The sequence below is a fragment of the Molothrus aeneus genome, chromosome 3 (genome assembly GCF_037042795.1).
Source record: "Molothrus aeneus isolate 106 chromosome 3, BPBGC_Maene_1.0, whole genome shotgun sequence".
NCBI lineage: Eukaryota > Metazoa > Chordata > Aves > Passeriformes > Icteridae > Molothrus > Molothrus aeneus.
Genome location: NC_089648.1, coordinates 90,461,078 through 90,488,410, shown reverse-complemented (window position 1 = coordinate 90,488,410; position 27,333 = coordinate 90,461,078). Strand labels below are relative to the sequence as shown.

Here is a 27,333-nt window from a genome sequence, read left to right as displayed (position 1 = left end):
TCTGGAGCTCCATAAATAACCCGAAGTGAGAGAATTTGATACCATCCTGGCACACAGTGAATTTTGCCTATATGGCAAAGCTGATTAGGCAGAGTGGATGGGGGTGGTTTTTGGTTGGTTTGGGTTTGAAGATCTGACACTTAACTGCTTAAAAAAAATTGATCCTGCACTTTAAAATTTTTTGAGCATCAACACATTCAAATTTTGTTTTTAAAAAATGGCTAAACTTTCCCAAAAGCCCCTAAACCCAGCCGCTATTGTGTATACTTGCAGGGTTTCCTTCAACTTTCATTTTGAATTTCTGGTTACAGATTCAAATGCAAGCCATACATCATCTTAACATCTGCTTTCAAACCCCAGTATTGTGAAGAAAGAGTTATTTATGCAGAAGGGAAATTCATCAGCTCTTGGCTGCACTTTCCCTTTTCTCTTTCAGCACGAGTGGCTGTGGCCCAGAGCAGCTCCCTCAATCTGTTTGCTAACAGAGAGGCGGAGCTGGAGCAGCGCGCCATGCTCCTCAAGAGACTCGCCTTTGCCATTTTTAGCAGTGAGATAGACCAGTACCAGAAATACCTGCCAGACATACAAGGTCAGTAAATATGTATCTGTCAGTGGACTTCTTCCTGTTAGCTGTGGAATGCTTGTGTGACAGTGTAAAAGCAATTTAAATTTTTGTCCTGTTAGATCAGTGTGTGATACTGTTTCCATAGCTGAAACAAAGTTTCTGCAGCTTTTGGTTAAAATGTTTTCTGTCTTAAATGACTACAAGATATGCAGATTTTGTGGTTGCCAGTTGTCTTTAGTCCAGATAATTTCACTGATCTGTCATTTTATCCCTTGATCAATACCCTTGGATACCTACACAATATGTGTTGACATGAACATCTGAAGTACAAAAACCAATCAATTAGGGAAAAATAAGAAAACTGACCTTGGCATTTTGAATTCTTGAGTTCTTTTGCCGGTGTTTTTTCCTCAGTTCAGTTTATCTGTCATATTTATCACTGAAGTTTATTTCTTACAATGAACCTTTACCTTAAGTGACTGGGAATGGAAACTGCTAGGATCTTCTTCTTAGGTGATGCTAATAGTTAGCAGCAGCTTTTAGATGTACCATTTTTTCATGGCACCAAAGGGACACTTTGGTCTCTTCTCCTATATGGAAAATCAGTTGCATCAGCTTTTTTGTTTTGTTTGTTCTAGAATCTATTTTTTATTTGTTTATATTTATTTTTAAATTTAGTTATATTTAATTTTAATTAAGAATATTTGGGTTGTTGGTTGGTTTTTTGTTTTTTGTTTTTCTTTTAATTTCCAGTCGATTCAGTAGCTGAGATTACTATGTTCATGGAATAAGGAGATTTTACTGGTCTGAACTGCAACATGCATGTGTGCTGGTTGGACTGAAAAATTTCATTGTGTCTGCCTCTGTATATAGAGGTGATCATAATTCAATAAAACCATATAATCCCTTTGTAATTTCTCAAGTATTATGATGGTGCAGTGTTTTAATAACAATAATACATCTGAGTTGTTCAGGATGATTTTGTATTGTTTGGAATCTGTTAACTCCTCCTCTGGTAATTGGTGAAACTCTGCATAAGATAAGCAAAGTTCCCAGATGCACTATTGCATTTATCTAGAGAACTTACCCAAAATAGGCAACTGCACTCTTTAGAGGTTTCTCTATTTTGTTCCTTCTTTGGTGGAGTGGTTATTTCTTCATGTTGACAGAATAAAACCAGTAAAGTACTGGAACACTACCATGGCAGATACTTAAAGTTAACATTGAGAGTAAAGGAGGGAAGGAGAAAATTCTCATTGGAATTATTCTGAACTGAGGGATCCTTCTTGGCTTTTTGTTTCAGAAAGGCTGGTAGAAAGTCTCCGGTTGCCACAGGTGCCCACCCTTCATTCCCAAGTGTTCCTGTTTTTCAGAGTTTTACTTTTAAGAATGTCTCCACAGCACCTTACCTCACTTTGGCCAACCATGATCACTGAACTGGTGAGTTGCAGGTGTCATTCATTATTTAGAAGACTGGTGGACATCTGAGACACAACCTCATTCTTCCTCAAGATTTTTAATAAAATCTCTTCTAGAGATTGTACAAATAAATGTGCAATGGCCACAAACTGAAAGCTGACTTATTTTCATAGTCCTGATGTCTGTTTTTTGTGATGAAATTTAGTATCTGTTAGCTTAGACTGTTTCAGCTGTTCAGCTGTCTCCTGAATTAAATTTGCATTTGCCCTCATTGTTCCCTACTGAATCCTACTTCAATTTCTGTACCCTCTCCACCACTCCCACTCCTGCTCTTCTTTTTCAGTGTTCCCTGTTTCTATTTTCTTGATCATTCTTCTTCCAGCAATGGGGATGAGAATCCAGGTATAGGAGTCAGAATCAATGTTTTATTGGCACTTGATGACCATTCAGTTCACATTGTGACTAAATGTTGTAACTAGATTTATACAAGGCTTGGCTCAGATTTCTTCTTTCTCATTTTACTTTTCATAACAAAACAGTGAAAATACCTGTTTCCAGAGTTTCTGCCTGCAGAATCTCCTGTGTTGGCTGTTTGACACACTCTTTTGGGTTTCACCTTTGGCAGTGGGAATGGAGGAAAATGACTGGTGCATGCTGTGATCCATTCAGCCTGCTATTCAAGGAGTTCCCAAGGGACTGAATAACAGAGAAAGCAAACCAGAATCATTGCTGTGATTAATTATATTTTCAATCTGCAGATACCTAATGTAGCCCCTAAATAACCACAGATCCAAGCAATAGAAGGAGGAAAGCTATATAAAAGATTTTAAAGTGTGTTGTTTTAGCAATAAATGTATTTAATTTTTAGCCTGTCAATAATACAAATATTAGAAAACCCATTCTACTCAGTGTAGTCTTCTGACTCCTGTGCTGTGCCCTGGCCTTTACACAAGTTACCACAGTCTTGGAACTACTTTCAGTTAGCAGGACTGTGGTGCTTCTGGGAATTCACACGTGAGCCTGACCTGCTCCATTAAACAATCCTTTATTCTCATTTAGTTTTGGTCTTGCTGTCTTTCTAGGTAGTGGAGGGGATTAGCCTTTGAGAACTTTCCTGGCCATAAAAGAGACAGTTCCTTGTGTCCTTTGTGTTATTCAGGTTAGATATAAGGGATGAGAGAGCTTTAAGGTGCCGGTGTCCACTCATACAGGAAAGGAAATAAAGCTCCAAACTATTTGTCTAAGGCTTATTACTCAGGCTTTCCCAAGTCACAGTCCATTGAAAATGGTATTGAAATGTAGCATTTGATCTTCAGGTGCAAGTGTTTTTACTGATGGAACAGGAGCTCACTGCTGATGAAGACATTTCCAGGTAAATGTATGAACTTCCTGCTTGTTTAACTTTATAAAAATTCCTTGCTATGCTGATGGGGAGTGGAGTAATTCTTTAAAATACTTTGTCTTAGAGCTATTGAGCTCAAATGAGAAGGACAAGTAAAGGCTACTTCAGTCTGACTGCAGTACCAGGGACAGACTGTTCAGGACAAAACAAAAGAAGTTGTGCTGTCAGATTGATCATAAATCACTAAGGGAAATTATAAGATACAAGTGTCTGAGTTCTTACAATGTCTGCCAGACTAAAATGCACTGCTGCTGCAATTAAATTATGTGTGGCATGACTTACACCTTTTCTGTGTCATACACTTATTCTAAATAAGACTGATGCACCTTTTTCTTTGTCTAAATGAAAGCATAGTTCCTTCTCTTATTAGGTAAGTGAAGTAGGTAATTTTTCTTGTTTTATTATCCATTTTTATCTCATCTATTTTCTATAAAGTGTGATCCAATTTCAGTTAATTCTAGGAGCAGAGGCAGATTTCTTAAATGAGCCAGAGTTATTTGCCCAAGTTTTGCTCACTTTTTTCCTAGGTTTTTTGTTTTGTTTTGTTTTTTGGAGAGTTTTTGCCTCAAGTGAAGTAATATCAACATGACTGATAATTTTAAACTTCCTCGTAATTTAAATATCTGGGAATAAGATACAGTGCAACACATTCATTATACACTGACATTTTCTCACATATAATATATATATGTATTTGTATATATGCATACAGAACTGCACTCAGGGCACAGACTTGTGTTGGGATTTGATTTATGAATTCAGGGTAATGCTGGTAAATAAAGCGTTGTGTGTTTGTAAAGGCAAGTAAGAAAAATAAAGTTTTCAATGTGGCAGAAGGTTGTTATGACTCACTTCCCTGCTATAATATATTTTAGAACTTCTGGCCCATCTGTTGCTGGTTTGGAGACAACTTATACAGGTGGTAATGGTTTTTCCACATCCTACAACAGCCAGAGGTGGCTGAACCTGTATTTGTCTGCTTGCAAATTTCTGGACTTGGCTCTAGCTTTACCATCTGAAAACCTGCCTCAATTTCAGATGTGAGTAGAAAATGTTGTCATTTAAGTTTTTGGATGTTTTTCCATGCCTCTTGGTAAAATTCTAGTGTATAAAAGTGTTTGGTTTTCTGTTTCCCTTCTTTCTTTGGACTTCAGCCAGGGCAGCCTATACTTCACTCCCTCACAGTATCTGAGTGGCCCCCAGGGGAAATGATGCTGTATATCAAATTAGTTCAAGCTGGTTTGATTTTGCCTGTGGCAAGAGATTTGCCACACTTGAGAGATCATTAGTAGTAGTGATTTATTCAAGTATTTTGTTTTTAAAGTTCTTAGTTGCAGTAATGCCTAAGAACTCAAAATACACCCACCCATCTCAGTGAGTAATGCATGAAATCAGAGCACTGCATGTCATCTCAGCATGACTTGCTTAAATTGCTCCTGCACAGTCTGTCTGGAAAATGTGGCAACAAACCTTCATAGAAAGGGGATCCCATAGGTTAATATTGGTCAGTAGTGGGTACAAACTGCTTACTCAGTGCCTCTGCAATCCTGTTCCATTGGGAAAAAAAATGAATGCAAAACCAGTGGCATTTGCTGGAGATCCTGGGAATGAGAGGCCACGAAGGACAAAATAAAGTATAATGCCTCTTCCTTTACGCTGCACACTGGTGACTGTGTGAGGGCTGCTGTCCTGGCACAGCTCTGTAGACATTTGGTCACCCCTAATTATCCTGCAGTTTAAAAGACACTCATGTGGGTTGGAGACTGGAAGGATTTGTGCACACTGTGTCAGATTGTGCCCTGTAGTATTTCTAAATCTAATGTTGAACATTTTTGTCATTTATTTTTTTCTTGTGATGGTCTCTGATACTTCACCAGATTTCCTCATCCACTCATATTTTTGATTGTTCAGAAGAGCCTGCATGTTCAGTATGGATAACATCTGCTTGTGTTATCTCATGGCAGGTATCGTTGGGCTTTTATTCCAGAAGCATCAGATGATTCAGGCTTGGAAGTCCGAAGACAAGGAACACATCAGAGGGAATTCAAGCCCTACGTGGTGCGCCTGGCAAAGCTGCTGCGGAAAAAAGCAAAGGTATGGTGCTTTTTTCTTTTGCTTTTCACTGAAAGGTTTCATGTACAGTAACACACAGCAGTGTTTGGGTTTGAATATTTTAATTTTTTTTAACAATGAAGAATGGAAAGGATTTTTTCTGGTGTAGGAGATTTCAGCTGAAGGAATCTCAAGTCAACATCAGGCAAAAAACACATGTAAGTATAGGAAACAAACAAACAAAAAAGCTCCAAAATGAATCAAACAAACCACAGAAAAATTTATAACCTGCTATGGTTAAAATTATTATGATCACTGACTTTGGATTTCTAAATTAAAAGTATTATTTAAATAAAAAGTAAAATATGCTCCATTATCTGATAATAAAATAAACACTTAACATAAAATCACTTTCAGATAGCCAGTCATATATGTAGATACTAGTCTGACTACCTACTTTTTTGAAGTAGAAAACCAGTTTTGTTAATAACAATCAAAAATTTAAAAAACTGTTGCATTCTTAAACATGACAGAAATAAGAGTGTTGAGACTGAGCAGAGGCTTGGACTGTGATGAACGGAAGAAGGCAGAAACAGTTCTGGGGAAATCTTGGCTGCACAGTTGGTAGAGTGGGAACAGAGTGAGGGCTGTCATTATGTTGGTGCATGGGATTTATTCAACCCCAGTTTATGGGCTTGGAGGCCTGATCTGCTGATGAAGCCAATGGAAGCTGACCAAGCCCTGTCCCAGGGAGATCCCTTCTGCTGCCACCAAGTAAGAACTGTCAGATTTTTTGCTGCTCCTGCTGTGAGGACAGAGACCTCTGGGGGCAGTTCACTGGGAAATGTTGATGGGTGAGCCAGGGAAGCAGGGAGGAAGTGCAAACCCATGTGGCAGAAAGTTTTGAAGTTTTATTCTCAGGTTTCTCTGTGTAGATGGCTTTGTCAGGTCTGTAACAGTGGCAACTCTCTGTAGCTACTGCATTTACAGTCTCTAATGTCTTCAGTGAGTTAAAGGAACTACTGCTGAGATACAAGTGGCTACATTAAATTTAAGGATCACTTAGTTGCAGGCAGATCTGAACTATTGAAGCAAGGCTCACAATTATGGGGGATAAAACTAGTGTCTGAAGCATATCTGCATTTTGCATTTTATAATTTTTTTGAACCATGAAGATGAGACTAAATTTCTCTTCTTGCATGTATAAAGGAGGAATGAGTCTTAACTGCCTGCTCCTCAGGCATAGCCTCTAACCCTGCTGTTAAATGTAGTATCTGTTAGAAAGTTTTCACACTCCAAGTAATCTCTGTGCATGAATTTATACATCATGTGTGATTTATAAATATACATGCTGCTGGTAAGTACTGTATGCTGAGATAGATGCCTGAAGTCAGGACTCCCACAGTATGCTTCAACGATTCAGAAAACTTCTTGGAATTTCTGGAACCCCTTAGTCATGGCAGCAGTTGCACACTGAACCATAGGTAGGTGTATAATGATGAGATAAACACGAGATAATGAATATTTCCTTCAGGCCATTTCCTCTTTATACAGAGGAGAATACTACTACATATAGCTGTGGGGTTTTCTTAGAAAATAACTGCAAAAATTGAGTGGATCCTTATTTTCCTTCAGGGCATTCTGACTCATGTTTAGATTCATGTAGTATGGTGTTGCTCAAGCTCTGTTATCTGAGGGAAATGTGCTTAAAAACCTCCTTTGGCAGTGCTGGAAATAAACAGAGGCACAAACTGGCAGTGCTGGTTTTCTCTAGTAGTGTCTTGGCCACTCTAGCTTGAGTCTGCCATTTCTGGATGACAGATTTGTTGGGGTGGGTGATGTTTCTAGCTGAAGCACAGCACCCAACCAAGCAACTGCACGGCCTTCACGGCAGAGTATTCTTCTCATATTTGAAATGCAGTCTGAAAGTTCTCCTCTTTCCTTCCACAGGACAAACAGGAGGACTTTAAGACGGTGGTTTTGGAGGGAATGGAGATGGCCAAGCATCAGGTGAGGGTGGCCTTTGATGCTTGAGTTGTGAAACAAGCTTGCCATAATAATACCATCACCTCAAGGCCCTGGGCACTATTTAGCATTCAGTAAGAACTAAGAGAGATCAGATTTGTTATAGAACAAAGCTGAGAGAATTTTGAGGTATAAGAATGCTTATTTTTACAGATAACTTTAATTTAAAAAAATACAAAGTTTTAAATTTCGTTTCCTGTACAAAATATATTACAAAAAGCTGATGTTAGTTCTAAGAAGAATTATGATTGCAAATCATTATAAAATTAAATTGTAGAATAATTTTTGTCAAACTGCAGGTGTGAAACACACAATCCCTGGTTGGTCTCCATCAAATTGACTGTTGTTTTAAGCATCCATGGAATTAGTGGTGTTTGCCTAGCCATACTGCCATGAGGCAATGGCTTGGACAGGTTGTATTTCATTGCTCAGAGCTGGAATTTGCACATGCACCCCATTTGGTTGGCTGCTGTGTGACACTGACACTTGCTGTCTGCTGGGGGCACATCCTGTCACCACTGGGTAATGCTAAGCATTGTACAGAAACAGTATGGAAGAAACTTCTCCTCCTTAATACAATTATAAATTTTTTAAGGAGAAACTCTAAAAAATAGTAGCTTCATTTAAAGAAGGAGGCATCAAAAACTCCTTTTGTGTTGGAAATTTAGTCTTCCTGTTGCTGTGGTTTGGTGTGAGCCTTTCTTTTCAGAAGACTTGTAAAGCTCAAATAGTGGTCTCCTGTGCCAGGGAGCCAAGCCCCCAGATACATTCATACTGAATTTAAACCTAATTGGGGTTTGCAAAATGGATGCCCTGTAGGCTTCTCAATTGCAGGATAGCTGCTTCATTTAAAGGGCAAAACCTGTATTTGTTTAAGTATCATGTCTTGAAAAAAATCTATTTGCTCAAAGGCTGTGCAGTCAGTGATCCTTACCTTATCCTCTGCTCCCACTGCTGTCCTTTCCCCTTCATTCTTCTTTCATTACCAAGTGGACCCCCTGCCTCAGCCATAGGTGCTACCAGGGCAGTGGGACAGGGGTGGATCCACAGGTGGCTCTTCTTGGTGAGGACTTTTGTGCTTCTTTTCTCCTTCCTTGCAGAATGAAATCCAGTACTGCTGGAATTCTCCTTCATGGTAGAAGCTCTCTGTACTGGTTTGTCAGTAACAGTACAAACAAGGTGTTTCTAGTGGTGATAGGACCTTAGTGTCTAGATTTGAGTATGGTTTTTGACTCAGAGATAAAGGAAATAGGGAAGAACTGTATGAGAATCTGGATGCTGGTGCTCAGTACTTCATATGCAGATATTCAAGGCAGCCCTAAGCAGGGTTACAGCAGTGTGCTGCTGCTGGTGGGCATCTGGTGTGTGACTGCTGCCTTTGCTTGTGGGGTTCCTGAAATTCTTTCCTTTGACATTCCCCCCATGAAATGGAAGGAACATAATAACTGAGTTCTTCTGAGAATACACAATGAGTAACTGAGCCATTTTCCTTTGAGAACAACTTCAAGTGTTTCTCAGAATGTCTGTGTGTGTTATTTGTGATACTAATAACAGCACTGCTTTTTGCCCTTCCCAAAAACTCTGATCTCAAGCTGCAAAGTGAAAATGCTTTGGATCTATTTTAACCTCCTCTGGGGTTTATCATCACTGATGCTGGCAGTATCAGCTGGTGAAGTGAGTGTGTGTCACCAGAGAGGAGCCTGCTTTGGAAAGCAGCTGAAGTAGCTCAGAACTTCAGCTGTCACCAGCTTGGGCCATTTGTGTTGCCCACAGGATGCTGCCTGGTGGGGGCTGCCTTGCTTTGGGACAGCCCTGGGCTGAGGTGTTGGACTTGAATGCTCACTGTGACTCTTCCATGAGCATCAGCTGACTGCCACCTGAACACTCCCAACCATTGCCTCTGCAGGCTGTGGTGAGGGGGAGCAGAGGACCAGCTTTGGAAGCTCCACTTCAGCATTGGAGTCTTTTGTGGATAGGACAAATGGTTTTGGACTTTAGAAAAGCACTATATTATACATTAGTCTTTTGTTTTCACCTGTGCTTTTAATGTTTTGTCCTGCATTATTTCCCATGTCTCTATATTTGCAGAAAAACCCAGAGGAGGATGGCTCAGGGAAAACACTAAGCTGGGAACCAGGTCACTTGCTTTTAACCATCTACACCGTTCGCAGCATTGAGCAGCTCTTGCCTTTCTTCAATGTACTCAGCCAAGTTTTTAACAGCAAAGTCACAAGTAGATGTGTTGGACACTCAGGGAGCCCTGTCCTTTACCCCAACTGTTTTCCAAGTAAGGACATAAAAATGGAGAACCTCAAGACCTTCTCCAGCAAAGCAAGACAGAAGATAGAAGAAATGGTTGAGAAGGATTTTCTGGAAGGTGTCATAAAATCATGAACCAAACTGGTACTACTCAGCCTATATGTAGTGTAACTATCTAAATGAACTACTGTATCTTTCCCAGTTGTATAGTATTCTTTTCTTATTTTGTATGTAATGAAATACTTAATGTTGTATTTAAGTTAAATATTTGTAAATAAGAGAAGTTCTGGATGTGGCCTGAATCAAGTTTAAATATTGGTGGCTCATATTGATTATGGTGCCTACTATTTACAGTAAATGTTTTGTTGTCTTGAGTTCTGTCTTTAAAAAAATGAAAAAAATACAAGGTGCACATTTTTTCAATTTGTTTCCAGTTTATTTTTGTCTTTTTTTTTTAAGATCTATTGGAACTTGTGCTTATTTAATAACCTGTAAAATGCTATTATGGCAGGAGTTAAAGCAGCACTACAATGAACTGTTTGTCAGAGGTAGACACCCTGAACCAAAGTATGCCAAGGAGGATACTGGTGTGTTTAAAACATTGCATCCTGTTGGCCCAGCTCCTTCATGGTGCTGGGGAGCGGTTAAGGCCACAGAAGACACATTTGTCTCTATCCCTTCCCTCTCAAGTGTGATTATAAATACTATTACTGCAAATCACTTTCTAAATCATGTCATAAAGTATCTAATGAAGATAATATTGCAATAATAGATTATTATTTGCAAATATTCTTTTTCATTATATTGTTCCCCCCTCAAAATGAGGTGAACTGAATCTGAAGATGAGTGACAGCCTCTGTCTTATACTGTTTGCCCACAGCTGATTGGGCTACTGGGGGGAAGGTGGGGATGATGATTCTGCAGCAGCCACTGTGAGCACAGTCACAGCAGAGCTCTGGTCATGCAGCCATGGCCAGTGCTCTGAGGGTGTGGGTGTTGGAGGTCAGGCACAATGTGACAATGAACTAAGCTGGGGCAGGGAGGGGCAGAATTCCTTCTGGACATGGCCAGGGCTTGTCAAGAAGTTAGACAAACTTGGGGAGGGGAACATTCAACAGCAAGAACATCTCATTTAGAGGTAAGTTGATAACGGAGGTTAAGAATAAGCAGAGTGATATTACACTCAGTTCTGGTCAATCCTTGCTACTCCCAGGAAGGGCTGGCTCTGTGCACAGCAGCACATGGTAAAAAAAATGATATTAAAAGATAAGGGAAGTTGTGTGCTTTAACTCCATTCATTATATAGGCTGGGGTGGTGCTCCTTTTCCACCAGCGAGGTGGAAAACAGCCAGGCTCACTTCATGGGCGAGTGCATCTGCATTCTCCTGTGGAATGTTGGAAAAGTTAGTTATGCTGCTGTCAGCATCAGAAGAATGGAGCAAATACATGATATTATGGCAAGCATTTTCCTGGAACTGTTGTGTTCCCTATATTGCTCCACCAGCCACTGCCATCATGCTGGCAGAGAAAAGCAGGTAGGAGCATGTGAAGTGGGGAGAGCAAAACCACTGCTTTTGCTGTCACCTTTAAGTTCAGATGTGGACTAACTTAACAGCAGCCAGAATTTTTTTTCTATTTTGCCTCTTATGAAATTGTGTAAAGGACTGCTTTGGTAACTTTCTTCTGAACCCTGAGCTCTCAGAAGGCTGGTTGTCTTTTCAAAATCATCTGGTGTTAAATCTGCCTTTATAAACATTTATATTTTCATTTTGAAGATAAACATTGAGAACATTAAACATTACTTTTCTAAATAAAAGAAAATCCAAAGTGACTTTTTGTGACCACAGTCTTTTTTCCAAATTAAGCATTTGTTAAGTGTGATTAAATGACAAGTATGGAAGCAGACTTCCTTCATCACCCCCTGCTAGGCAGAAGATTGTTAAATGTGAACAAGCCCATAAATGAGTCAAGCTCTGACCTGTGTGTCTGCTTCAGCATAGATCCTGACGACGTCCTCTGTTCCCGACGGACGGACAAACGCCCGGGACAGTTTGTACTTCTTCACAAGGGCATCGATTTTCTCCTGCAGCCCCGGGGGCGTCAGTGCTCGCCTTTCTGCATCTGTTGTGTCAATAACACGCCTGTCTGCCACCTGTGGCATCAGAAACAGGGTAAGACAAATTCAGGGCTGGCTATGTCGTGCTGCCTGGAGAGGAGTTCAGTTTGGGAGCTAATAAAGGCTACTCAGACACTTGGGGGCTGCAGGATCCCTGCAGCATCTGCTAACCAAGTCTTGAGAGGCGTCAGCTGCCCCTTTTTTAAAAAAGGGTCAGTTCTGAACATGCCTTCTTGGTCAGCTTGAAGTGAGGCTACAGCTTCTCTCAGTAGATCAGAAACTTAAATAGCTTCCTCCAGTTCAAATAGAGCCCAGAGCTTCCATACTGTGTCTAACAGAATGCTGCCACATGGCACCTTCTGCTCAAGCTTTGTCAGAATGCTGAAAGGATACAGAAGCAAGAGCTTGAACATTCAAGTTATACCAAGTGGCACAAAAAGAAAAAGCCAGCTGTCCAGCAGGCAGAGGCCTTAGAAAAAACAGGATTTTTCTAATTTGAAAGTTGGAATTTATTCTTAAGTTAAAATTTGAAGAGTTTTGGTCAGGTTTTTCCATTAACATAGTTGGCTATTATTTAATATTTTTTAAAGTCATATTTCTATTTTAGTCCAAGTGAAATTCTTGTCCCTCCTTCAGGTTTTTTCTCAGTTTCTTTGGCCTATTTCTGCCCTTTCATGGTCTGTTTCAGCTTTAAAATAAAAGCAGGCAAAAGATGCTGTGAGCAGGCCCCCTGAGGCTGCTGTGGCCTGAGCCAGTGTGGCTGGTATCTCACCTGGACCTTGAGCAGCCGATTGGGAAGGTCGGTGTAGAGGGCGTCCCACTGCTGCACGCTCAGACCCTTCAGAGCCAGGATTGCCTCAATCACCAGCATGTCCGACACAGCATCGCCAACAGTCTGCCAACAGGGAGGGAAAAACACTGCAGCAGAGAGCACAGGGAGGCAGCACTTCATCAGGAACCCTCCAGCAGTCCCCAGCAGCAGCCTGACAGCAGCTCACAAACTGGCTAACCCTGCCAACACTGTGCTCCAGTACTCTCAGTTTTTACCTGGTTAATCAGGTCAATCATGTTTTCAAGCATCTTTGCTGCTTCTCTTTTCTCATTATCTTTCTCCTCTTTTACCAGCTGTCGAATTTTAGTTTCAGCAGCTTTACTAAACAGGACCTAGAAGAAAAAGATAAGAGCTTGTCAAGATGAAACCAGGATATATGCAGTAGTGAGGACAAAACTTTTACCATCTAAGCCCAAATAGCCATCATTAAAGTTCACTACCATGAATTCCCATCCCCCCACAAGCACAGAGGAGCTGGTGGCAATGCTCTGATAAAGACAAAAGGAGTAAAGAAGTCTATCTTCAAACAAGAAGAAAAAGTCTTGTTTATAAAACTAAGCAGAGAGTGAAAAGACCTCCTTCTCCAGGTAATTTAACTAAAATTTTGTACGTAGTGGCTGATCATATGGATTACCTGCTCATACTTACTGTGCCATGTCCGTTTGCCTCAAAATAAACACCCACATCAAACTCCTGGGCCTTGTGGTGCAAGTGTTTCACTCCTGTTTTGACACAGTGCACAGGGACCTGCAGGCCAAGGGTGTGCAGAGAATGACAGCAAGGTTACAGACTCTCCTCTGCAGGCTGGAACTGAGCACCAGCCTGCAAGGACTGTTACAAACCAACCCCTGTTTCATGGCCACTGAGGCCTCCGAGCTAAAATGCTCCACTATTTCTGCAGACCCAATTAAAAACTATTTATTCCTGTGAGAAATAAAGGCTAATTAAAGAAATAAACTCCAAACCTAGAAAAATCCAATTTAGTTGATAGCTTCAGGGAACACACTAGATTCACATACAAACAGAAATAATACCTTCCCTCAATTCCTGAACATTTAGCTTGCTCCAGGAAATGAATCAGTGTCAAAGTATCAAGGAGCCTCTACTCACTCACTTAGTTGCAAAGCTATAAAGTCCTCAGTTTGTTTAAGTACCAAGGGATTTAATTAAACACTTTTAAAATTAATAAAAGCTGACTAGAACTTTTTAAGCCCTGCTCTTTTGTGTCTCTTTTGCCACCAAGAATTTAGTCACTACTGGAGGTTTGAAAGAGTAATTTATTTTTGCTTAATTTTCCTAGCAATCACATTACAGTACATTTACTTTTAAAATAAAAAAAATGTAAACTACCTAGGAAAAACACGGAGAATACCTTCAGTGTTTCCTGGAGGTAGCGTGTTGAATTCCCATTGGCGTATGCTGTTTGTACCACTGCCATCTTGAAGTTCTGTTTCACCTGAGCAAACCAATAAAGCAAGTTTTACTGTCCAATAGGCACACAGCCAAACACAATGGATAAATGGAAAGATAATCAGAACTTTTAAATGTACAATTAAAACTCTTGAGTACTAGAGGGAGGCACCAGCTCACTGAGAACTTCTGTAGCTTTAAATCAACATGAATGCTGTTCAAGTATTTGTACATTCCATATTGACTTTTCTTGGGTTTGGCTGAAGCAGCTCTTCAAGCTTAGACTTTCCAAACCCCTTTTTGGCCACAGCACTGAGGTACAGGACTGATCTCTTTTTAAAGCTGGTTCACTTTAGGTAGATGTAGAGAGACCACATACCAAGCAACACAGCTTCCTTAGACTATTTTATACTTTAAAAATTAAAATGCCAGCATTCATTTCATATGTTAGAGTTACCTTGGCAAGAAGTTCTTTTAGGAAGATACTAATTAAAGTTGCTATTTTATCTCCATCGATCAGGTGAAAATGGCCAGCTGTGTCCTTATAATAATAAACAATTCTATCTGCATCACCATCAAATGAGCAGCATCTCTCATTGGGCTTCATGTCCAGCCCTAGTGCACAGAGATACAAATGCAAGTTAAAGACAGGAAAAGAAAGAAAACCAGGCAATTTATTTCAGTGAGTGATTAGGAAAACACATTTTCTTTTCAGAGCACAGATCTGCATACAAATGACTCCACTCAGGCACAGTTAAAGCCAGGATCCAGACAGGAGGCACAAGCATTCATCCCCAGCAGGTCCTGCCACTGTGCTGCTCCCAGCACTGCATTTCTCCAGTACACAACCAGTGTGGGAAGGGGAAGCAGCACCATATCTTGGTGTTCAGATTTGGCCAGCAGCTGCAGTGAGAAGACAGCTGTCCAATGGAGAACTCAGTTTAGCCTCATAAAGTCTCATATCCAAACCAGCCTGCTCTCCCAGTTCAGGGCTTTGCTTTTATACAATTCTCAGAAAATGGACTGAAATCTTTTCCTCACTGGTTTCTGTCAATGAGTCAGCCTGCTGGCACCGAGCTGTTAATTAACCCAGCCCTTCTGCAGGAACCCGGAAAAGTGTTTCTTCATAATGCAAAGGGGAGTAAAATAAATAGCACTAAGCCAGTCCTGACTGATCTTTGGACTCTGCCAGCTTAACATTCAGAAGAGACTGCCAAACATATTTCAGCCAGTCAGAGAGATTCTGTGCTCCTCCAAGCAGTTCACACTAACAGAGATGTGCCAAACCTGGCCAGGCTATTCCCTCTTTCCATTGCACAAGGAGAACCATTCATGCAGTCACTTAGTAAGAAACAGGGAGCTCCACTTACCCAAGGATGTGGACCCTTGCCAGACCCTGCAGAGGAGGTAAAGCAACATAAAATTACTGACTACTTACCTCCAGGTGGTTTCTGGTGAACTTTCACAAAATCTGCACCACATAAGTGATTGAGTTTCTCCTTGGTTCCATCATTATATATGTGGAATAGCACCTCTTGTGGAAAGTAGGGCTTCATTTCTGACAGTTTCAGGGCTCCTACTCCATTGGCACAGTCAATCTTCAGGTGCCTCTGAAACTCTCCGGAGCAGTGAGACTTAGTGCAAGGGAAGAAGGGGCAAAGTGAACCATTACCCTAGAGAAACCACACCTAGAGCATGCTGAATTAGAAACTTCAGGCCCAAACAGGCCAACAAACAGAAGAGATTAATTCTGTACACTTGCACGAAGAAGACAACACCTACTATTCACCTGTTTTATCAGTTCCATAAAAGCTTTGGAGAGTTTTTCATAATAACCTTCCAGTGTTGCTTTCCCATACTGCCCTTGGGTGTTTTGACAGCAGACCATGTAGTGGAGCTGTGGTGTTGTCACCAGACCATAATCTAGTGTGAAATAAAAGGAACAATACTCAGAATAGAATTGCAAATTAATTGCTTCTTCAAAGTTTTACAGTAAACAGACAAGTGCAGTACAGGAAACATCTATGGACTTTTTCAATTTTGTCTTATGAAAACATAACCCTCCCCTGCCCTGCCTTGCATGAAAGCCATACAACCACCCTGAAATAAAACTGGCACAAGCAAGGATGGGAATGTGTCTGGGCTGTTGCCCTAGGGCTGCATAAAGGAGTCACATTTACATAAAAATACTTGAAATGAGATTAGAATTGCACAAGTGTAACCTACCATGGTACTGACCACCTAGAACCTGGATACCATCTATAACTGACTGGGACAGCTTCTTGCTGCTTGGCCTGCAAAACAACAAGTACATCTGATAACCCTGGCAAAGGCATTCATCTGTGGACTCTATGGGAAGGAAGCACATATGTGTGGAAGACTCTACAAGCTTCCTGCCACGAGATTTAGACTCACTGTGAAGAAATCCAAACCTTTCCCTGCTGTAGGCAATTCCCAATAAAGTTTGAAATCCAACACCCTCAGGGATTGCAAACACATATAAAGGGCTGGGCACAGGTGACACCACACAGTGCCCACACAACTCCCCTGAAGACAGCACTGGTACTTCCATAAGAGCAGGATATAGCTACAGCCTTTTGTCATTACCTGGTGTCTCTACCAATAAAAACCGAGGCATCTTTGTGCAGGTTCACTGCTGCTTTTTGGCAGATCTCAGTTACCACTTTCTGTAATTCTTGCTCCTCTGCATTTGCTAGTTGTGTGGCATACTCTTCCCAGGAAGGGTGCAGCATTTCTCCAAGAGGATCAACCAGCTTTACACCATTGTCTTCCTTAGCAGAAAAACAAAAGAACAAAAAATAGTAAATCTAAAAGTGGGGAACTAATAAAATCTTTTTGAAGACAGACAACACATGGTTCAGTCACATTGCTTTTTTAAAAGTGGAGAACTTCTGGGATGCAATAGCTTAGCTGTTTATTTAAACCTCCCCAAAGAAGCACTATAACAAGCATACTAACTAACCAACTCTTTCTCCCTTATAATTTTGGTGTGAAATTCATTCGACATTAAAATTACACAAGAGGAGATTCTAATAACCTTCAATGCTCCACAGCAGCAAAAGTCTAAATGCCTGATTTGTAATCGCTGCATTTGCATGTTTATTTTTAAAGCTTACAGATTTTACTCAAAGGTTCTTCTCTTCTCAATGTTACTCCTAGCTCCCCAACATTAGAAAGCTAAATTGCAACATGAAATGCTTCCTGTGTTACACCACTTCCACATGAGAAAAAATCCCACTTTTGTGTACAGAGGAAAAATATCTTCAGCTAGACCAGAGGCCGTATTTACAGGGAGCAGGCTGAATGCTTTAAGCAGGTCCTAGAGTCTTCAGGGTCTGGTTCTCTCCGTGCTATGATGAGCTTTAATTCCAACAAACTGATCACATCTTTCCACCCTTCTACCAAAGCACTTCACATCATTCTACCGCACCGGTGGCCTGTTTGAGGAGAGGGCAGTCCTTCCTTACTTCAGGGTTGTGAGACGCCGTGACCATGATGCCAATGGTCGCTGTCACGGCTTTGGAGCGGAGGGCGGCCAGGATCCCCATGCGGAACACGACGTGGTCCAGCTGCTGGGCCGCGCTGCGGAACCCGGCCGTGCCGTAGTGCAGGGTCAGCCCGGCAGGCCGGGGGTGCAGGGCCGAGAACTTCCTAAGGGCTTCGGAATCCATCCCTAGGGAAGGAAGCGACACGGATGGCAGTGAGAGGGGACAAGCGGCTGGGAGCACCGGGAAGGAGCCTCCACGCTGCCCGGAGAGCAGCGGATAAACAGCGGGATCAGACACACGCAGATCACGGAGGGACGAGGCGAGGAGAGCCAGGATGCTCAGTCTGGATCCAGGGAGAGCCAGGATTCCCAGTCCGGACCCAGGGATCCGAACAAGTTCCCGCAGCGGCGCTTCCCGCTTCTCACCGTGACATCAGCCGCGCAGAGCGCTCGGCCGCGGCTCTATGCACTGATTGCCGAGCCCAAAGCAGCGAGTCCTGCCTCGCCAGGCGCTTGCAGGGCGGCCCCAGCGGTGTCCCCGGGATGCTGCCCCAGGCGCGGCTCCGTGCGCACCGGCACTCGGACACCAGGCCGGGCGGGCGGGGCCAGCCAGACACGCGCCTCCTGCACGGCTGCTTCCCTCGGGACCCCCAGCGATGGCGCGGGGACGCACAGGCTGGGACGGGACGGGACGGGACGTGTAGGACGGGTGGGGTAGGACGGGATGAGTGGGATGGGACGGGATGGGATGGGTGGGGCACGATCCCGCCGGAGCCGCCGCCGCGCGCCCCGCACGGAGCCGGCGCGGCCCCGCCCACTCTCGGGGCCCCAACCAATGGCGGGCGAGTGGGCGGGGCGGCGCACGCCGCGTGGCACTCGGGCCACGCCCCCGCCCGGAGCTGCGGCCGCGCAGGCGCCGCCCCGCCCACCCGGGAGCGGCCCGGGAGAGGCCCGGACCGGGCCGGGCCGGGCCGGGCCGGGCTGGGCTCGCTGTGACAGCCAGACCCGCACAGCTTCGCTGACAGCGCGCTCGGATTACAAAGTTGCCCCCCATTGCGCTGCTTTTGTCTGGGGCCGGGTTAATTTTCTTCCCAGTGGCTGGTACGGGGCTGGTTTTGGATTTGTGCTGAACACAGTGATGATGATGATGATGTGGAGATGTTTTTGTTATTCCTGAGCAGGGCTTACACAGAGCCGAGGCCTCTCCTGATTTTTGTACAGCCAGGCTGGGGAGGGGCCTGGGCATGCTTGGGAGGTTGGGAGGAGGCACAGCCCGGACAGGTGACCCCAGCTGACCAAAGGGACATTCCAGACCATGGAACATCACGCTCGGTATATAAGGCAGGGAGGAAGGAGGAAGGGGAGGACATTTGCAGCGATGGCGTTTGTGTTCCCAAGTGACCCTGAGGTGTGATGGGGCCCCGCTCTCCTGGGCATGGCTGAACACCCGCCTGCCCATGGGAAGCAGGGAATTCATTCCTTGCTTTGCTCGTGTGCGCGGCTTTTGCTCTCCCTATGGAACTGTCTTTATCCCAACCAGCGAATTTTCTGCCTTTTACCCTTCCGAGTCTCCCCGATCCCGCGGGGTGCGGGGCTTGGCTGCCGGCTGGGGGTGAGCCACGACACGCAGCCAGCACGGGGTGTATGTGCTGATAAATCCCATAAATAATGTACCCCTGCCCACGCACATCAGCGCGGGGCTCCGTTCCATTCTTCTCCATCCCTGAGCCCGGCAGGGCCCGCACGGCTCCGCCCGACCGCCCCTGCCCGCTGCGGGCTGCGAGGGCCCGGCTGCTGAGGCTGTGTTTAACCAAATTCTGCCCTTGAAGAATCGCGGGTCTTCCCTGGGGGGCTGAAGCTCACCATGCGCCGAACCGCGGGGTTTGACTGCAGTCCTCTCGTTCCAGGCGGGCGTGGAGGGCAGGGCAATGGCTGCCACGGTGAAAGAATGCCTGGAGCTCCAGCTGCTGGAAGTGGAAATGCTCCTTTCGATGTTTCCCAAGAGAGGAGAATTCAGCCTGGATGCGGATGCCGTGCCCAGCATCCAGCGCTACCTGAGGAATGCTGACGGAGCCCTGCCCCCGCAGCTGGAATATCGCATCGCTCTCGATGTCGGGGAGGCCAAGGTGAGAGCTGCCAAGGAGACTTGTTCATGGGTGCTGTTGTCTGTACTCCTTCTGCACACACTGGAAAAGGCTGCCCAGAAAAAAGGGGGTAGAAAAACCACCCCATTTTTTTGCTCTTTGAGAAGTCTAGAGTAACAGAAAATCTCAGCTGCCGCTAACATCTGTGTTGGAAATATAATATTGCAAAAATAGCCCCAAATGGCAGACTGCAATTATGAGGAGTCACAAGAACACAAAAACAAAACCAGCCTATGAGCAGAGAAACCAAACTCTCAGTAGAAGGAGTTACAGCAGTTTAACTGATTGAGGAAAGGGACTGAACTAATGGGTGTAAATACTTGCACAGAGAACACAGGTCTGAGTGCATACTAATGCACTGACTGGAAATTGAAAACAGACAAACTCAGCCTAAAAGCCATTTTCCATGGAATGAAGGTAATCAAACATTAGAACAATTTACTGGGTGGCCTCATGATTTTTTCAAAACTTTAGGTACAAACTTAGGTATCTTTCTAAAATGCACCCTTTCACCAACCTAGAGAGAGAAGTTTTATGAGCCATGTAGGGAGGGCTTGTGTAGGAGTAGTGGGGTTTTTTTCCATAGCAGATCATCAAGGGACTTGGAAAGATAATTAGTCATTTCATGATTCACTTGTCTCTACAGGACTATCATATGATTGTGCACTGTAGTGAGTACCCCCCAATAGTCTACAGGAGCTTGAAGCACTGAGGACACATAAATCCTTTCCTGCTCTTGGACTAGAGGCAGGGTTCAGCTGCCAAAGAACTGTGGTGCTCTGTTTGAAGGCACTGTAGGAATAATCAAAACAAATTCAACAGCCCAACATTCATAAGAGATCAGATAAGATAAACTTGAGGTCTCCCTGACCTGAAACGTTCATAAATCTTTTCATCCCCTATAATCCTGATTCCTCTTTATGGTGAATACTTGCTTAAAATAATGGTAACACACAGAATCATACAATGGTTTGGGTTGGGAGCAACCTTAAAGGGCAAGTTATTTCCAACACTCCTGCCACGTGTCTCTATATGCAGTAGGTACAATCACAAACACCATTCCATGTAACTCTTGGCCTTTTTTTCCAGCAGCTGGGCTGAGTTCATTAGTCATGTGCATTTGGTAAGGGATGAGATTATCAAAAGCCCTTGACTCCCAACAGTTCATTGCTGTAGCAACACTGAGCTAGAAATATCCCTGGAGGATAACTGTGTACCTTCTCCCAAGCCATAGCATTAGTTCTGTGAACAGCACAAAAGCTGCCTGGATAACACATGGGAAGTGTTGTGAAAGTGGCAGCATGATGCAACACAAGAAAAGGAACAGACAAAAGAATGGGTTATTGGGACAAAAGGGAAGTGGGAATAGTTCCAGTCAGTAGGATGCTGCAATCTTGATTACATCTACTCATAATCTGCCTCTGACAGGAAAGAAGAATCTAGTGTGTCTTCAGTAGCTGCAGCATTAATCTTTTCTCTGTGTGTGTCTTCTGTTTTTAAGGTAAAGGTGGAGTTGCAGGTTCTCCTTCCTCATATGTACCCTCAGGTGGCTCCTCAGCTTTTTGCCAGATCAGATGCTCTGCACAGACAGCAACAGTTGCAGCTCAATACTCGTCTCACGTCTCACATCAGCTCTCTGGATCCAGGAGATCTGTGTGTGTGTGAGGCTGTGCAGTGGGTGAAGGACAACAGCCTGCCCTTCTTGGAAACCTGTCAGGCCTCGTCTGAGTGTGCTGCTGAAGCAGTCAGGGCTAAGGAAAAGCTGCATCGCATGTGGATCTACAGCCATCACATATACAGGCAGGAACTGAGGAAAAAGATTTTTGACTGTGCTAAGAAGTTAAATCTGACTGGCTTCTGCCTAACTGGGAAACCTGGTGTCATCTGTGTGGAGGGACTCCAAGAAAACTGTGAAGAGTTCTGGCGTGTTATTAGATATCCCAACTGGAAGCACATTTCATGCAAGCATGTGGAGAATATAGAAACAGAGGGAAGTGTTGATAATCTTCGTCTCTTTCACAGTTTTGAAGACCTGCAGTTTCAGGCACATGGTGATTATGGCCTGAGGAATGACTATCACATGGATCTTGGCCAGTTTCTAGAATTCCTGAAACAGCATCAAAGTGGACACATTTTTCAGATTTTATTTGGTGTTGAAGGCAAACTTTCAGACAATTGAGAGAAACTGTTTATGAAGAGTTCTAATTCTGGAGAGCAAGAGGTGTTGCTAACGCTGAAATACTTTGCCTTACAGCTACTGTGAAAAAGGAAACTTTTAACATCTGAGATGAATGGTTCAAGTAGTTCGTCTCAGCTTTTGTGCTGAACTGCCACATATTTTTGAGATGTGTTCACTGATTTTGTAAGACTCTAAAGACTCCACAGAAGCTCTGTCATGTGTAAGACTCTAAAACTGGCATTTGTCTCTGTGAGCCATGCCTGATAAATATTCCACTGTGTGTTAGGAATTATACACTTCTGTTTCATCTGTACTGTGCTGTGTGAATTTCTTCCCATCTCATCTGAACCTACTCTCTTTCTTTAAAACATTCCCCCCTGTGTTGTCACTACATGCACTTGTAAAAAAGTCCCTTTCCAGCTTTCTTGCAGGCTCCCTTCAGGTACTAGAAGGTGCTATAAGGTCTTGCCAAAGCCTTCTGTCCTCCAAGCTGAAAAATCCCAATTCTCTCGGCCAGTTGTCATAGGAGAGATGCTCCAGCCCTCTGATCATTTTTTGTGAACCTCCTCTGGACTTGCTCCAGCAGGTCCATGTTCCTTTTACGTTCATGTCCCAGAGCTGGATGCAATGGTCTTTTTGGGGGTCTCACAAAAGTGGAGTAGAGGGTGAGAATCACCTCCCTCAGCTTGCTGGTCACGCTGCTTTTGATGCAGCCTAGGGATACAGTTGGCTTTCTTGGCTTCAAGTGCACATCACTGGCTCATGTTGAGCTTTGTGTCTACCAGTACCAAGTCCCTCTCCTCAGGGCTGCTCTCAATCCATTCTCCATCCAGTCTGTGTTTGTGCTCGGGATCACCCTGACCCAGGGCCAGGATCTTGCACTCAGCCTTGAACACCATGAAGCTTGCAGGCACCCACCTCTCCAGGCCCCTCTGGATAACATCCCTCCAGTGTGCTGACTGCTCCACGTAGCTTGGTGCCATCAGCAAACCTGCTGGGGCCCCTGAGGAATGTCACTCCCACTGGTCTCCACTTGGACATTATCCATTGACTGCAACTCTGCAACCAACCATCCTTACCCACCGAGTGTTCATCCATCAAATCCATGTCTCTTCAGTTAAGGATGTCATGAGGCAAAGTGACTGTCTGGTTATGTTAATAAGAATTTTTCATCTGTTCAATTCATGGCATTTTATGTTTACACTGTTAGGCCAAACACCTTGGAAATGAAAATGGGTCAGATGAGACAAAGTTTAGTTTTCCCCCTTACATTACATAAGGAAATACATGTAAAATACAGAAAATAGGAAAAAGCCCCTATACGTGTAAAAAAAATAAAATATATATATTTAATATTACATAAAAATACAAATAACTTGAAGAATCCTTTCTTATGTAAAATTAGTATGGAGAGAATTTTCCAGGAGCTTGTAAGAGGCAATGCTGTTAATGGTTCATTAGGCAGTGTTTTCCTGCAGGGAAGCTGCTGAGTGTGGATGTGGAGGGGGAGTGTCCAGTTTGTAATGCATGATCACATTTATAATAATATATATAAATATAATATGTAGTTGAAGAACACTACTGAAAAGTCCCCTGGAAGGGCCACCAGCCCACCACCTCCCACTCTGTGCCTGAGTGCCTTCATGTGCAAAGGGGTACCAAGCAATAAAAGCAGACTCACTGCTGAGCTGCATGACTCCAACACCCAGGAACTCAACAGCACCTGTTTAAAGACTGTGTTTCAGCACACTTAGCTGATGACAACATAAATAACAGATATTATTTTATTTCAAATTAAATACAAGGAAGTGTTTTAATACCCTTCTCACAATAGCAATACATTAAAATGTAGAGGATGGCATTGAAATGCAGAGTGTTTCTAGTTGCTCAGAATATGATAAATGTCTTTTCCTTCACTGTGGTAGGTGTACTGTTTGTGTGATCATAACTTCTGTCAAAAGCACAGTGAGGCAAAAATGCTGACATGTTCCCATTAGGCAGTGAGGGAGAAAGTATCTCTCTTTCTGAATTTGGGACCTGTAATTTGCAGCTGTGACAGAGCTGAGGGGCTAGACAAATAAAATTAGTATTTGGTTTTCTGGAGATAATCTCTCTTGTAAAGATTAGAGAGAAACAGAAATGTTCAAGTAACCTTTTTTTCCCAGAACCATCCAGAAAATATAGTACATTTTTCTTGGAGTGGTAATTGTTTAACAGCTAATAATTCCTCAGAGTCTATTCCTGGCATTTTGATACTCCCTTTTTGTCAAGAACGTGGAGTTCAAAAAATTAGGCCAAACATTTGCAATGATCAGAACAGTGGTTATCTTGGTGGGGGAATTAAATCCTCGATCTTATACAGGATATTACCTTAGCTAATGTTAAATGTTATTGTTAGTAATGGTAAAATGTTCTGATTAGATGTGAACAAAAGGTTCTGCAGATTTGGTTCTTCTAGAAAATTTTCATTTCATAACTCCACACAAGAGTGACCAGTAAGCATTTTCTCTGGAATAAAATATTCTAACCTTATGGTTGTTTAAAGTTTGTTGGGGGTTTTTTTTGTTGTTTTTTTTTTTTTAAATAATAGGTTCACAAATTATGCAAATTACACTGTGACTGTAATGGATAAAATATCAAATGTATTTTTAAGTGCCCATTTATCTGCTTAAGTTCCCATTGATGTTTGTGACAAAACTCTTGACTCAAGATATAACCATTTTTTTCAAAAAAATCTGTCAAACTGTAGTGTAGGGTATCTCAATTAAAATAACCATCAAAATAACCAAACACAAATATATCTCTCAGATTAATTTTTATTTTCTGATGTATAATTGATGATGTCTTGATCTGAGTTTCTAACCAACTACTATGAATTAGAAAAAGTTTTCTGCATCTTAAAAAATTAGCAATTCTTAGGCTTTCTAGGCAGAAACAACTTTAATATTTTAATGCTTTTTAAGTGCAGCTGATTTGTTCGTTCTTCATTAAATATTTACAGTTTCACTTTCATGGCCTCTTCAGGCCAGGTGTAGGAGTCAGCCACGAAGCTGTTGTAATCAGTGCTGTACACCTGAGAGCGGATGAAGGCTTCGAGGTCCTTGGGCTGAGGATAGGTGGAGGCCGTGTTATTCCTGTAGGCTTCTTCTACGAGCTGGAAAGATGCATTAGAATCCTAATTAGTGCTCATAAACTATCTGAGTACACTGAACAGGATATAAAAGTAGGACTTAGCTCAAAATCAAGATAAGACTTGGCCCTCTCTGGTGCTGGCAGTCACCTGTGTTCTCACTGGCTCCAGGTAAGTACCCTGTGAATTAGACTACAACAGGATGATGTTTGTGTTTACATGGGTCTGACTTGGGCTACTTTTGAACAGGATTGTGTGTTCAGACTGTTACAAATACAGTGCTCCTCTCTGCACTGCCTTAGCTTTCACTGTGCAGTGGTGGATAAAATATTCCACAAGCCCCAAGCACTGAGATACAATTTCTGTTTTTCTCTCATCACTTGATCCTGGTTTACCATCTTCCCAAAGCACTGTAAGAAAAGTGTGGTTTGTTCAAAGCTTCCATGCTCCTTACATATTAGAGAAGTTTAGTATTTGCCATGGCTTGATAATATACTTCAAAAAAAGTAAACACATGGGAAAAAAATAGTCCTATGCAGTGCACAGAATGGCTGGGGGAAATACAAATATTTGCTTGCTCTTTTCTCACCCAGACCATACCTAAGTGAATCAATTATGCATCACAAATACAGCTGCACAAAAATTAAGTTTAGAAGGGGTTGGAGCTCTCTCAACACATCAAAGTAGCCTCTCACATCTGAAGATCACCTACTTGAGAAACAAATATCTTCAGACTGAACATTCACCTGTGAAACAAAAGAAGTCTGGCAGACAGGTTTTATGCAGCACTGTGAAAAGATCTGCTTGAAACTATTTGGCAAACACTCTAATGCTCCTCCTTTGAATAAAAGGGAGATGTTCTTCTTCCTGCTTTCCTTAGCTCTCTTTGAAACATAAATGTTCTAGTTTGGTGAGAAGCTGAGACCCCAAATCGCCTTATTAAGACTTCTTTTCTAGGATTAGTCTGAATCCCAACTCAATTTGATTGAGAAGCACTTTGGGTGTTTATATAAGCATATCTTCAGGTCTGTGCACATAATTATTGTGGTTGAATAGGGTCTGAATTCATACCCAATGCTTGGTATTCCAAAATATTTTGATAGTGTTCCTCTCCTGGAAAAGGCAGAGTCCTCTTGGGTTGGGGTGTATGAGCCAGAATAAGTATTTTCAGGAATAAAGTTTCAACAGAGAACAGCAGAAGGAATCACTTGGTAACATTTTCCTTCTTTTGTATTTTCTATAACACGTACAAACAGAGGAGGAATTTCTATCACTGTGTTTCTGCCAAACACAGAGCCAGTTTGATTTTGCCTGAGGAATTTACATAACATTTTCACATCTACAGAACAGTTACTACTTGCCTAAGAAGACATGAACTTTGAGAAGGATTTTTCCTTTTCTTAAATATACAGAATGAGTGAAGCTATGGAAACTGTTTCATGTATGAGGGTTCCTTGTTATTCTTTCAAAAGCATATGAAGAGGAATTATTCACAGTAAGGTGACAAAGAGAGAATAGAATAATTTTAGGAAAAAAGGTCACAGAGGACAAACAAAAAGTTGAAGCTGATAACCATGAAGGGACAAAAGCCCTTCAGCTGTGCAGCTGGCATGACTGTGGTGAACAGCAGAGTCTGTGCTCTACAGACATACACACTTGCTGTAGATCCACAGCTCTCCCTGTATTTGGATTGCCTTTATATTTCTGAATTTAAAATGTAATTTTGAAATTGCTGTATGTCCAATATGGATTCAAGCAAACCAACTTGTGTGAAGGCGTGTTAGGTGATAAAATCAAACCATGTAGAGCTGGTAGGAAGACTAAAAGCCACAAAAGGCTGAAAGGACTTACCCTCACAGCAATTTTCAGTGACACATCCTGAATAGTGACTAATGGAGGGTAGAGGCGACCTTCCTGTAAATTCTCTTCTGTAACTTGCTGTGCTATAACCTGAAATAACACAAACATGTGTAACCAGATATGCAGATGAAGCTGTAGCTTGATTAGACAGTGATACTGTCTTTAGCAAAGAAATGTTTCTGCTTTGGCAAATTCCACAGACACTCCTTTACCCACCTAGACAGCATTTTTAGAACCACCTTTGTCATTAGGAGAAGCTACACAAGAATTAGAAATGTTGGGAGTTACACCTTTTTCTCCCTCAGACAATAAAAGCTACTTAAGTCTTGAGTAAATCCATGACACACATAAACTAGCAAATATATCTCATAAACTAGAAAATAGTTCATTGTGAGATATAAATTCCAGCCAACAATTGCAGTTGGGCCAAAG

At 42.6% G+C, this 27,333-nt stretch overlaps 4 protein-coding genes across 8 annotated transcripts in view; 2 read left to right on the top strand and 2 right to left on the bottom strand.

Annotated features, from left to right (window-relative positions):
• The window catches only part of DOP1A (DOP1 leucine zipper like protein A), a 50,233-nt gene extending 38,680 nt beyond the window's left edge, over nucleotides 1-11,553 (top strand). The window contains exons 32-38 of one of the 2 annotated variants that reach the window (XM_066547379.1): nucleotides 437-589; nucleotides 1,869-2,005; nucleotides 3,301-3,356; nucleotides 4,262-4,426; nucleotides 5,351-5,480; nucleotides 7,389-7,448; nucleotides 9,552-11,553. In XM_066547379.1, coding sequence (XP_066403476.1) covers nucleotides 437-589; nucleotides 1,869-2,005; nucleotides 3,301-3,356; nucleotides 4,262-4,426; nucleotides 5,351-5,480; nucleotides 7,389-7,448; nucleotides 9,552-9,857 — 1,007 coding nt within the window. In that variant the 3' untranslated portion in view covers nucleotides 9,858-11,553. The remainder of the gene's footprint in view (nucleotides 1-436; nucleotides 590-1,868; nucleotides 2,006-3,300; nucleotides 3,357-4,261; nucleotides 4,427-5,350; nucleotides 5,481-7,388; nucleotides 7,449-9,551) is intronic. The other variant, XM_066547381.1, reaches the window with a different exon arrangement.
• PGM3 (phosphoglucomutase 3) lies at nucleotides 10,137-18,227 on the bottom strand. Of its 2 annotated transcripts, XM_066547382.1 has the most exons (13): nucleotides 18,015-18,227; nucleotides 17,569-17,774; nucleotides 16,688-16,872; nucleotides 16,307-16,374; nucleotides 15,870-16,003; nucleotides 15,519-15,714; nucleotides 14,538-14,695; nucleotides 14,043-14,126; nucleotides 13,319-13,417; nucleotides 12,886-13,002; nucleotides 12,611-12,733; nucleotides 11,701-11,874; nucleotides 10,137-11,107 (listed from the first exon to the last, which is right to left on the bottom strand). In XM_066547382.1, exons 2-13 carry the CDS (start codon nucleotides 17,770-17,772, stop codon nucleotides 11,021-11,023), a joined length of 1,629 nt encoding a protein of 542 aa, XP_066403479.1. In that variant the 5' UTR covers nucleotides 17,773-17,774; nucleotides 18,015-18,227; the 3' UTR covers nucleotides 10,137-11,020. The 2 variants fall into 2 exon arrangements, with proteins under 2 accessions (XP_066403479.1, XP_066403480.1); XM_066547383.1 differs by lacking the exon at nucleotides 18,015-18,227 and having other exon boundaries at nucleotides 17,569-17,947.
• Nucleotides 18,228-18,584: 357 nt separating this feature from the next.
• On the top strand, nucleotides 18,585-24,443 carry RWDD2A (RWD domain containing 2A). Of its 2 annotated transcripts, none has more exons than XM_066547377.1 (3): nucleotides 18,585-18,920; nucleotides 19,496-19,714; nucleotides 21,234-24,443. In XM_066547377.1, the coding sequence occupies exons 1-3, from the start codon at nucleotides 18,747-18,749 to the stop codon at nucleotides 21,909-21,911; spliced, it is 1,071 nt and encodes a 356-aa protein (XP_066403474.1). In that variant the 5' UTR covers nucleotides 18,585-18,746; the 3' UTR covers nucleotides 21,912-24,443. The 2 variants fall into 2 exon arrangements, with proteins under 2 accessions (XP_066403474.1, XP_066403475.1); XM_066547378.1 differs by having other exon boundaries at nucleotides 18,587-18,689.
• Nucleotides 24,444-24,709: 266 nt separating this feature from the next.
• ME1 (malic enzyme 1) overlaps nucleotides 24,710-27,333 on the bottom strand; it is a 154,241-nt gene continuing 151,617 nt past the window's right edge. For both annotated transcript variants that reach the window (XM_066547375.1, XM_066547376.1), the window contains exons 13-14: nucleotides 26,893-26,991; nucleotides 24,710-25,065 (exon numbers count right to left, since the gene is read on the bottom strand). In XM_066547375.1, coding sequence (XP_066403472.1) covers nucleotides 24,907-25,065; nucleotides 26,893-26,991 — 258 coding nt within the window. In that variant the 3' untranslated portion in view covers nucleotides 24,710-24,906. The remainder of the gene's footprint in view (nucleotides 25,066-26,892; nucleotides 26,992-27,333) is intronic.

Coding starts and splice junctions, on each gene's coding strand:
- RWDD2A (XM_066547377.1), top strand. CDS start 18,747: ATGTTTTTGTTATTCCTGAGCAGGGCTTACACAGAGCCGAGGCCTCTC. Junction 18,921..19,495: donor ACCATGGAACATCACGCTCG/GTATATAAGGCA, acceptor CTCTCGTTCCAG/GCGGGCGTGGAGGGCAGGGC. Junction 19,715..21,233: donor TCGATGTCGGGGAGGCCAAG/GTGAGAGCTGCC, acceptor TCTGTTTTTAAG/GTAAAGGTGGAGTTGCAGGT.
- PGM3 (XM_066547382.1), bottom strand. CDS start 17,772: ATGGATTCCGAAGCCCTTAGGAAGTTCTCGGCCCTGCACCCCCGGCCT. Junction 14,127..14,537: donor TAAAAGAACTTCTTGCCAAG/GTAACTCTAACA, acceptor TGGTTTGCTCAG/GTGAAACAGAACTTCAAGAT. Junction 13,418..14,042: donor ACCTCCAGGAAACACTGAAG/GTATTCTCCGTG, acceptor CTTGGCCTGCAG/GTCCCTGTGCACTGTGTCAA.